The 12,321-nt window shown below is 34.7% G+C and overlaps 1 protein-coding gene across 1 annotated transcript; it reads right to left on the bottom strand.

The window, feature by feature from the left end:
- Window positions 1-6,412: 6,412 nt before the first annotated feature.
- Window positions 6,413-10,359, bottom strand: LOC136797496 (uncharacterized). Its single transcript, XM_067054073.1, has 4 exons — window positions 10,137-10,359; window positions 8,455-8,805; window positions 7,653-7,805; window positions 6,413-6,836 (listed from the first exon to the last, which is right to left on the bottom strand). Exons 1-4 carry the CDS (start codon window positions 10,276-10,278, stop codon window positions 6,514-6,516), a joined length of 969 nt encoding a protein of 322 aa, XP_066910174.1. The 5' UTR covers window positions 10,279-10,359; the 3' UTR covers window positions 6,413-6,513.
- Window positions 10,360-12,321: the final 1,962 nt, after the last annotated feature.

A 12,321-nucleotide genomic window follows, 5' to 3' on the forward strand; every position in this document is an offset into this window, starting at 1 on the left:
AACACACACTTGGGAAAAGCCAATTCTCTAATGTACAATGTTGTTTCAGACTCCAGGAGTGTGCCATTGAGGCGACTTGGATTTAACAGTAGCGATCTCAGGGGTGTCAGGAAATTTGTGAAGGACAGCACGCAATTTTCCCTGTTGAGAAGTAATTATCTTTTAATTTTATGAATAGACGATATCGGCTTTACCGAATTCTCCCCGAATGATTACCCATGATGCATTGTGCAAAAAGATTCATGGACGATATTGATGACGATACCAATGCATCATGGGTAATCATTCGGGGAGAATTCGGAAAGCCGATATCGTCTATTGACAATTACTTTGTCATAGAAATCTGCTCCTCTACACAAATTTTCTGACACCCCTGAGAATGCTACTGTTTAACCCTTCATCTTTTTAACCGAGCATTATTAGTCTGAATCGCTAACCCCTACAAAAGCCGTGGGTAGTATAGAGAAGTTAGTAAAATGAATCGTTAGTGAGTGGGGGGGGTTGTAGGGGTTCGAAATACCGTTTTCCCGTCAAAATTTTTGCTGAATCCCGGAATCCCGAAAATTGAAAAAAATAATAACACCGTCACACCGGTTTGTACAGGTTCAAATACCGGCATAATGACAAAAAAAAAGGCCAAATACCGTCACCGTCTGATTTTAAAATACCGTTTTCCCGTCTTTTTTTCGTCAAATCCCGTAATACCGTACTAAAAAAGGGCCAATCCCGTCACACCGTATAAGTACACCCCCCCCCGTGAGTGGCAGAAACAGAAACTTTTTATCTATTTTTCTTGGAAAAAAATCATAAAACTTTATATTAAATTTTGAAAAATATTGAATGTAGTACTGTATATAGCATTTTCGATCCCAATTGATTTTAAATTTTTTACAAGGGGTGTTACTTTTAGACCATAGTGAGTTGTTTATTAACAAGATATTTTCATTGGAAGGGTGTCCCTTTTTCTCAACCTTCGGGTTGTGATACAGGGGTGACAAAAAGCTTGTCTTCAATTTACGATAAGATAATATACGATGAAATTTGAAAAGGGCCTTTGAGATTCTCACACCTTCTTATGCTTATAACAAGAACAACATAAGGTTAGGAGCATAAGGTTTCGATGGCCCAAATATTAAGAACAAGTTAACAACATTTTAAGGTTTTGCGGACTCTAAAACACGCCCAATTTCTTTAAAAACTGGACCCCCCCTAAAAAGTGAAAATAAGAACATTTTAAGAACATCTTAGGCTTAAAACTCAAAAAATTAAGAACATCCGAAGGCTTTGAAAATTTTTAATGTTCTTATAAAAAATGTGTACAGCTTGTTGTTTTGAAGAAAAAAATTCTTATTATTGAAAAGTCGATTACTTTCGATCATTTTTGAAGATTTTGTCTACATCTGTTCGTTCGGATGTGTTCTTTTTTTACTTTTTCGCCAGCGATTTCAATTTGCATTAGAAATTGAAGTCTGAAAAAGCACAAGATTTTCTGTGTTAAGAGAATCTTCAATCATCAATATGTTTTTTTACATAATGCATATTGAAGTCTGAGGAGGTTCAATATGATATGAAAAATAAGGAAAGGTCCGAAAGTTTGTAAACAAAAAAAAAGTTCCCAGCTTCTTCCTTGAATTGGTAAAAAAGGAAAAACATCATGTATGAAGATGTAAATGGTTGTATGAAACTTGATCAGTTAAAAACAGAAAACTATACGAACCAAAGTGGGAAAACTCGACAGGGACAGATATTTCCTTGATTTCACCTTGATCTCGTAAAGAAAAAAGACAATCTTTTTAGTGATTTTTTGTTTGGATTTTCAAGATATTTTTCTCGTGTTTTTCGATCCAAGAATACCATTGGAGGTACTTCAAACGTGAATTAGACTTCGTGATATAATATCATTATAAGAGTATATGGAGTACTACCGTGAGTATCACAGCTCGAATAATATATTCTTTTTGAAAACTTGGCCTCTGATACTCAGGGTAATGGAGTACAGGGCAGTAATTTCGGACGATTTTTACTCATTTTTACACTAAGATACCGACTATAGATACACACTTTTTTATTAAGAAGAACAATTTTATAAGACCGCCAGCCTCAGCTGTAGACTCTTTAGAGCAATAGCTCTATTGTTTGGAACAATATAAATCTAAAAACAATCTCAGTCAATTTACTGGACGATATTAACACCCCTGTCTCAATTCCTTTTGCTAAATCCTCCTCAAATAAGGTGAACACTCTAAGTTAACATTCCTAAGTGCAGGAGAGATCACGGACAGTAAAAATGCCGTACACTTGAAGTGCATGTTTTTCATGAACCCTGTACGTATTGCAGTATACAGTTACCTCTCCTTAATTCGAACTTGAGCAGAGCGGGAGTTCTAATTTGTTCGAATTGGAGCAAGAAATGGAAAGTTTATTTATTTTCCTCATTTATTGCAACGAGTTTCAAACTTAGCCAGTACTTACCCGACTTTTGAAAAAGCGCTTCAAAGTGTTATTGACTAGTAAACAAATAAAGAAAAGTTCGTCGGTGGTCGAAAAGGTACTTGCTATAAAATTGTTTTCTCTATTACATAGTGAATTATTCATCTCTAAGTAGTACTTGTAATTTATCCATCTTCTTTTCTACTTATATTTTTAGACTTTTTTTTGAAAAGAAAATATAATATTAACAACAACAGAAGAAGAAAACGCTGAAAATCAAGAAGAAAATTGGGAGTGTTTTTCTTTTTCATTCTTGATCGTATCTCACGCGGGAGTAAAGTAGGAAATTGGAAAAAGAAGAAAAAAGAAAAAGTCACAAATTTGGAGAAATTCGAATTATGGTTGTAGAAGACTGACTTATCTTAAAATTTGCAGAGCTTTTTGAGTTGTATATCATTGGATGTTTCCTTTTTGTGGTTGGGCTTCATAATTGTTTTGTATTTGGAATTGACTGGAAATTATCGATTTTTTTTCAAAATGACGAAATCAGGGAGCGGGGAACGAGAACGAAAAAGAGGTGTTTACTATGATCGATTTACGAATGAGAATAAAACTGAAAGAATAGATTTCACAAAAAGAGACCGAGTTTCATCATTACCGGAAGTCTTTCAACCCCGGGTACACTATTGGCCGGAAAGATACGGTGATGGTGAAACAAGCGATGGAAAGAACCAAATATCAGAACTTCACCGACGTCATTCGTGGAGCTCCGGTACAAGTTACGGTGGATTTGACTTCAGAGATTTTAATAGACCTAGCCGAAAATTGAGTCAACAGTCATCGGGACATGGCAGTTCTAGTCATAGTATACCAGAAATTATTGAGGAATGCTCAGGAGATGATGAAAGTATAAGACCGGAGCCAGAATTCAAACAAACCGAATATATGAGGTGTAGAAACTGTTTCCAAAAAGATAAAACTGTTTTGATAGTGAAAACTGATAAATACCCTTATTGTAAAAAATGTCGAGATTTGCTGCGGAATAAGAATAAATACGGAACAATGATACCTTTGATGAACACGGAAGTCAAAAAATTTGGACCTGTATCTGGGTGTGGCGGTGATTCGGCTTCTATTTCACCGTCACGGCGTTCTCGAAAGAGCAGCTTACCTGAAACAATAGATCTTCCCTGTATTGAGGAACCATCGACGGGTGAAGAAGGAGCGGACACTAAAGAACTACAATTGATCGTCGAACGTGAAGTGAATAAGCTGCTAAACTTTGGGAACGCTAATAACCACCACAAAACAACGAATAAAGGATTGTTTCGTCATCAGAAAAGAAGGAATAGTGATAATGACTTAGAATTGATTACAGTTGGCTTTAAGAATATGTTGATGAGGAAAAATACTAATTATATTCCTTGATTGATTTCAAACGTGCTGATGTTATGGCTGATCTCAACCTCGTCCCTGTGTATCCCAGGCTTTATTTACTTTACTGATGGACGCCAGAGAGTATTATCTGGCCTTATCAGTAAGCATAAAAAAACTGATAATACGCAGGGAACGAGGTTGAGTTTGAGTTATACTTTCACTAAGGAGACCCACTTCTCACAGACCCACTTGGACCCCTTCCCACTGGAAAAATTGTTCAGAATATCGCCTCCGGTGGAAAATTATACTCCAATTTTTGTCCCCACTGAAAATAATCAAGTAAACCAATCCTCACTAAAAAATATTATGCTATTTTTCCATCCCCACTGAATTTTCCAACTTAAAAACAAAATAAGAATTTAAATCTCCAGCCTTAAAAAATAAGGGACTATCAATCCCCATAGAGTTTCAGTCCGTTATTTTTATCCCCACTGGCTGAAAGTCCCCCCGAGTCTGTGAGAATGGGGTGTGTAAGGTCTTCCAATTTATAGGAGTTGAATGTATGCAAACCTTTGAAGCAAGGACCTTGTTCCACCATAAGAAAAACAATTTTCTTTTCTTTCATTCCAAACATTTTTCATTTTTATTTGGACCAATAGCGTTGAAGGTGTTGATTAAAGTTATGATTTCTACGATCGCAAGCTAAAAACTTTTAATCATAAGCTTATTTTCATTATTGTCCAAATCTGTTTTCACTTAACTGGAATCCAGGCAACTAATAAAGTAAATGTGACTGGCTCCACTTTACTTGAAATTTTTATGGTAATATGCATTTTTGTGGATGTAAATATATTATGAATGATGACGGATTTTTTATTTTGAATTTTTTTTTGACAAATTATTTTTTATTTAAAAATTCATTTTCGCAAAATTACAAAATTACAAATACAAAAATTATTATAAAAAAGTGATTATTATTAAGTAAATTTCGACGCCTGAGATAACTTTTTATCTAGCTATTATTGTCGTTTTTTAAAAGGTTTTATTTTCGCATAAGTGTTCCCGTTTCATATAAGACACATATTTCATATCAGGACAGTGTCTGCCTATTGTTATTTTGTGCTGATATAGGCAAAAAATGTTTTTCTTGAAAAGCTTATAAATTAAAATATGATGAGTAAGCAATGAAAAAAATCACGTACACCTTTTTGAAAAATCAAAAAGAAATCAAAAAGAAATCAAAAATCAAAAAGAAATCAAAAAGAAATCAAAAATCAAAAAGAAATCAAAAAGAAATCAGAAATCAAAAAGAAATCAAAAAGAAATCAAAAAGAAATCAAAAATCAAAAAAAAATCAAAAAAAAAATCAGAAAAAAAATCAGAAATCAAAAAGAAATCAAAAAGAAATCAAAAAGAAATCAAAAATCAAAAAAAAATCAAAAAAAAAATCAAAAAAAAATCAAAAATCAAAAAGAAATCAAAAAGAAATCAGAAATCAAAAAGAAATCAAAAAGAAATCAGAAATCAAAAGGAAATCAAAAAGAAATCAAAAATCAAAAAGAAATCAAAAAAAAATCAAAAATCAAAAAGAAATCAAAAATCAAAAAGAAATCAAAATCTCGTACACCTAATTTTTAGTGATTTACCCCTAAGCAAACGATATCACTCTTATTTTAAAACAAAACCTTTAAGTTAACGAAGTGTTTTGTTAACGCAATTTTTATTTTCAAAAGTCAAAAATGTGTCACCTTTGGCTCTGTGACATGGAGGACTTTAGATGGATTAATTTTGGCGGGGATTAAATGTGGTAGACATATTCATTCATTATATTTTGATAAAACAAAGACGATAATTACAGTGTCGTAAAAACCGCGCTCTCATCCATAACTTTTGCGCCTATGATTGGTTTATATATCAATTTTCTCATTCGCCAAATGAAATTCCCGCAAATTTTACAAAAACATCATTTATTTGAAAAATAAATTAAAATAAATTTATATAATAAATAACTTCCTCTTACACACAATTAAATCCCAAACGGAGATTTTTAGCCAAATTTCCCAAAATGTTTTGTAAAGACATCATGCTAAAGCCTTCACTTTCATAATTATTCTACACATTTGTTTTTTTCCACGGCTGACGTTTTTGATTTTTCTTAAAAAGCGATGCATTGTGGGATTGTTTCAGTAGTATTACAATAGAGTTCCAACAAGGAATTCCTAAGAGATTTCTATTGTAATACTCCCGAAACAATCCCACAATGCATCGCTTTTTTATAAAAATAAAAAACTCCGATAAGATCTATACCTACATATCTCAGCATCAAAGCATCGTCCACATCTTCCAACTAACGTCAAATGAACGTTGAAGCGACGTTTGTGGCTAAGCTCTTGTAAAACGTTTACAAAGTATTTTCATTGGCTAAAAAAAGTTCAAGGTGAAATTTTTTCTGCACAAAGCATTGGGGGGAATTCTCGGAGGTCAAATCTGAGTTTTCACGTTAAGCCGATATCGTCTATTGCCGCGCGGATAATTTTCTTGTCTGTTTTACCACCCTAAAACCGTCCCAGTCTTTTTTTCGCACCTGAAGACAATAGAAAAAAGTGTAAAAAAAAGATTAGATCGAGTTTAGGGTGGTAAAACGGACAGAAAAATGCCCATGCAGCAGTTAGCGGCTACGATCGAAAAGATGAATTGCATTTTGATTCAAGACAATATGGAATCATCACTACCATGATCAAAAGCCATAAGTTTTTCTCTCGACATTTGCATATCTTCCTCAGGAACTCTTCTCACCACGCGACTACTCAAGTATTCTACTACACTCATAATTAAAACTAAAACCAAAATGGCATCTGCACCAACCAACAAATAAAAACTTTTTCCATTATTTTGCTTGACGCGCGATGTCTTCCAAAAATCGGATGCTTCATTCTTTTTGTCAATGGCTCTTGTTCGTGCTTTGGTTAAAATATCTGCTGGATCGAATTGATGGAGAAACAAGACGATCGCCCATGTATACGCCACAGCTGGAAAAGAAATATCATTAAATGAATTCAAAAACTATACATAAAGATGATTCGCTGACAAGATTCAAACCAAAGATTCCAGTTACGAGTTTAAGACTCATGAGCTCAGCAGAACTTCGCTAAAGCAACTGGTTTTCAGTAAGGTTCGGGTCGCTAGTAAAAAACACAATACAAAATGACTTTGTCACATTAGGGCAATCTCTCGTGCTTAGGGCAACTTGTAGTAGCATTTTTTTATTTTACTGATAGGTGATGCAATCCTTTCCTTTGAACCTTATTAGAATCATGAAAAAGCCACTTATTTCCCATCCAAGACACATGACCAAAGTGGTTTTCACACACAATTTCTTAGTGCTGGGCAAATCTTAAGGTTTCACTTTTTCTTGCTTGATATAGGTTGAAGATTCCCTTTTAGCCCCTTTGGAGCTTCAAACTCAATGGATAGGGTTGTATATATAGGCCATGTTACAGTCGAAATGGATCATGGGTAATCAGGACTGATTGCGCCCCAATAACAGTTTCCCGTTGGTCAGACGCAAAAATCTTATAATAATAGACTATAATAGTAAGTTGTCATTAGCGCGCAGTGGTCCTGATTACCCATTACGCTTTGCAACTGTGATAAATGGCCTATATAGTATACCTTTATAAAACGAGATTAATCAAATATTTTGACCTAAAATTTTGACAAGATATACGAAATAGAATTCTTTTTTCTTGTGTAAAGTTTCAAACACACCACAAAGCAACGTCAATTTATAAACAATCAAGTTCATGTAAAGTTTTTTTTTGGGCCACCCATGTACAAATACTTACATGCTCCAAAAGTACAGAAAGCACACATCGCTTGAAATATGTTTCGATTTTTAAGGAAGTTTCGAATGAGAGGTGTCTTGAAGAACGCGGTAAGAACAGCAACAATGGTGAACGAAATACCAGCAACTGTTAGATCACTGACTTCATCGATCACTAAAAATTAACAATTTTCCTCATTCAGAATCAATGATTTACAAAGAAAACCCAATAATTTTTAGGAATGAAATAGGTTTCGTGACCACAGTTTAGAGGAACAAAGAAGCTCATATTCTTCATAACTCCTGAGAACAAATTGAAGACCAATGTAATCTTAGGAGGCTAAAATATAAAACCTCCCAGCTGGCACACAACGTTGTTTCAACGTTTATCTAACGTTCACAACGTCCATATAACGTTAGATGAACGTTGAAACAACGTTGTGTGCCAGCTGGGCTTTAATATGGTTGCAAAGATAATGTTAAGTGGATAAACTCAAGGCTTTGGAAATTATAAAGATAAAGATTTTTACTAACTAACCTTATAATCCTTATACATTCGAGTTTTTTGAAAATTCAATTTTTCTATTTTTAATGACTGGGGATTTCAATTCTTTTGTTTTCAAATCAGAAAATTCAGTGGAGAATGGACAAAATAACATAATATCTTACAGTGAGGATTATGGCTTATGCTTCTGATTATTTTCAGTTGGGACAAAAATTGGAGGATTATTTTCCACCGGGACGATATTTTGGCCAATTTTTCCAGTGGGAAGGGGTCCCAGTGGGTCTGTGAGCGGGGGGTGTCTGTATGTCAGTTGACTTACCATCAATTGTCGAGTCAAACATTTTCCTTGACCAGCTATCCTCATCCCAAACTTTATTAGCTGTTTCTTCTTCAACACTGTTCAAAAATTCGAATTTTTTACACGAATAAAATTGTGGTAGAATTTCACTGTAAGTCTTAAAACCAGTGAACATTATAAACATACACATATCTTTGAGTCCAATATTAACATCGATTTTCATTTTCCCATTGTCGTATTTTAGTAACGTTTCTCTAAAGTTTTCTAAGAAATCACATTGCGAGTCTTTATCTTCTTGGGTTTTGTTTTCGAAATCTGGTATCAAATCATCCTCTTCTGTTTTAGGGAAATACTTCCGTGTAATGAATTCACCTGTAAAATAAGAAATCTTGAAATTATTACACGAGTATTCGTCTTAACCCTTAGACCACGAGGGACGCGTATATGCGTCCAAAATAAGCCAAAATACAGAGTCTCAGACTTGAGGCCATAGCTCCTGACCACTTCTATTGAAAGTTGTAAACCAAATGCTTTTAAAAAGAGTATATAAAAATAGCTTTCCAATGCTACCAAAACCATCTTCTAAATCAATAGCTACAAGCTTTTATGGCACTTTAAAGTTTTGAGTTTCAAGAAAAGAATTTAGAAAAATTTCAATGTTTTCAAAAAAACGGTGCGCACAAAGGGTTAAGCTTTGGTAATAACTTTTAAGGCAATGTTTAACCTATTCAGGTCCTTTGTTTTGAAAAGAAACAGCGAAAGTTTTCGAAATACGTCAAACGAGGAAGTGGGGCAAATTTTTGAGCCTCAATGGCATGTCCCTAAGTCCCAAAGAGTAATATCCCCCCGAATAACCTAATTCTTTGCCCCCATTGAAATAATTTCTAAAGATACATTACCTTGAATATCAGAGGTTGAGTTTTCAAAGAACATATCAACCTCTGAAGACCAATAATAGAAATTCTATCGCGTATGTGTCAATTTTAGTGGATATCAATCTTGACTGTCGAGATTCGTAAGAAGCCTGTCAGTGACTGTCCTAGGTATCAATTCCAAAAACATCATGAGTGCGCTAGCCTTACTCACTAGTGGTTAACGCTGGGCTAACGCACTTGATCCGAGAAAATGTTTGTAAGTGTCTTGCAAGTTGGCAGGTAGTATAAACTACAACTTAAGACGGTTCTAACGAGAAGACTCCTAGACCACTCAATGTAACACCGGGCATCCGCGTATGTGTTCGAGCTACGGAGACTCCTCTTTTGCTTTTTGCTATAGCGATCGTAGCATGACGGTACACTTCCCTACCTTCGGATAGACAGTTAGAGAAAAAGGAGCCTTCGAGTCGCCCTCGACTACGATTGTAAACTTACTTACTTTTGCTATAACCTTTGTCTGCACACATACCCAGTTTCTACGGCTAATTTCAAAATTCATTACCTTAGAGGGTCTGTTGTCATTGTCTTTTCTCATCTGAGATTTTTCAAACCGATCGCTGAGATGGAGTGTGGAAGAGAGAGGAGAGACGATAAGAGTTGTGTTGCTATTTATAAATCATACTTCATCACAGAGGTCTCCGTACGGGAATTTTTTTATCAAACAGACAATGCGCATAGAGTGTACTATGAAGCGATAAACGTGAGACACATTCTGGTACAGAGTGCTATAACCTTGGCACGGCAAAAACTCAGAAAAAGCAAACTTACCAAAGGGTTTAGTCTTGAGGATCAACTTTGTTTTCATCCAATCAGATTGCGTTTGAGTGTACGAACTAATGCTTAGTGACGTCACAAGTAAAAACAATGATAAAATGGAAAGTGTTTGATGCAATGGTAGTGTATCACCCATCTTGTATCAATTAAACTTCTAAAAAAATGAAATTCGTTTTGCATGAAAAATCGTCTTGCCTTTATGGGCTTATGTAGTATTTGTTTTTATGAAAGTTGCAAATGTCTGCTTCTTTCTCTATGGGTTTCCTTTTATGGTTTGAAAAATTGAATCTCTTATGATTATGCTAATTATTTGACAATAATTTCCTTGAATTTGCTAAATCAGTGTATCAAGTAGACGTCTAAAGAAATTTGATAGACTCTTGTTATTCTAACGCGCAAACTCTTCTAAAAGACTTTCCACGTTATTGGAATCACTGTAACATTCATTATTATGCCGACCCATTTGTTTACAAGCATTTAGGCAGGCCAAACTGTAAATAGCAGAAAAATCAAAATAATAATATAATTTACAGCTTTGATAGGCTAGTAAGAAAATAAAATAGTTTAAGGTGAAGAGGGGACATCCATGGAAAACTCAATCATTGCCACCGCAGGGAGCCTAAAACGACCGAGGATGACATTCATAGCTTCACGCCTAAGGATAGTTGGACAAATAGCTCACAATTTTTCGAAATTGTTTGTCACTCGTCTTAAACCGGTTAAATGGTTAACCGATTAAATGCTTAACCGGTTATAGCCCGGTATTAAATTTGTCTTTTTCTTATCCCTAGAGAATTAATGAATCTAGAAAATTCCCTATTTTGGGAAATTCCCTTTTTTATACCTCAAGTAGTTATTAAGCGCTCCGTGTAGCTTAAACAAACGTGTACGTACAGCACAGGGTCTTTAAATACACGGTTTTTATAGAAAACCAATAAGTTATGGCTCTGGCTGGGCTGCTCTGAATTTTATGAGTTTTTCAGACTTAAATGTTCTTGTATCTAATCCAATCTGTACTTCTCAGTAAGACTGTTCTTAAATTGTTCTTAGGTATTGGCCAGATTTCAGCATTGTATTTTTATAAAATTGTTCTTATAAAAAAGCGTGTAAGGCAATGCACGGATATCACTCTAAATACACGCCAAAATAAAATGGGCTTTACTTTTGAAAGTATAACCGTAAATCACTTCCTTGACACATTTGTTAGCATTTGAAGACTGAATTTTGTCTCAGATCAGATGAGAAGTCAAAAATCATACATTCCTTTTGAAAGCAAATTCAACTCTATGTGTTCGTTTTGCGGCGGTGACACTTTAATGAAAGTTATGGCTAGTAAATATTCATAGCAAATTGATTTTATGTACGGCCTGCGAAAACGATCCATTTTTGCCACTACAGATTAATACTGATGTGATTGCATTTTCTCAGAATCCCATTTCATCATGAGTTCGTCATCAAGTAATCAAAAGATGTTTATATGCCAATTAACGTCATCAAAATAACAACAACAATATGCAATTCTCGATTTATTCTGGGAAGATGATATTTATGACTAAAAAGCTTTTTTTGCAAGGACTCAAAAGCATTGAGTTTCAAGCCCGAAGGGCTAGAGGCGAGACTCCTGGATGGGAAATGAAACCACTTATTTCCCATCTAGAACGCCTGCGCGTAGTTTTTACACAAACACCGGATTGAAACTAAAATCTAACGCTAGATTTCGAAGAATGTAGTCCTCCAAAACAAAAGAACCGCTAGATACAATCCGTAGTCATGATTACAGCGCGTTCTATGCACGTTTTGGGTGGGAAATAAGTAGCTTCAATTTCTCTTGCCTGAGAAGGGTTAAAGTTTCGCCTCTAGCCCTTCGGGCTTGAAACTAGTATATAGTATATACTAGAAAGTATGTAGAATGTCGAGCGAAAATAACCAAATTCGTCTCTGACGAAAAACTGTCCCAGGTCAATATTATCTGAACCAAAAAAAATTCTAATGTTCACCCAAAAAATAATGCTGTAAAAAATCAGGACTATCAACTTAAACGTACGAAACTTACTGTTCTATACTAGATTGTCCTGATCTTACGAACATCACTTGCCTCGTTTTGAAATTATTGCTATGGTGATTAACTCCCAGCAGATTTTATTAAGGCTACTTCTTATTCATAAAAAATCATTTAATG

Source organism: Clytia hemisphaerica, unplaced genomic scaffold (genome assembly GCF_902728285.1).
Source record: "Clytia hemisphaerica strain Z4C2 unplaced genomic scaffold, Clytia hemisphaerica genome assembly, whole genome shotgun sequence".
NCBI lineage: Eukaryota > Metazoa > Cnidaria > Hydrozoa > Leptothecata > Clytiidae > Clytia > Clytia hemisphaerica.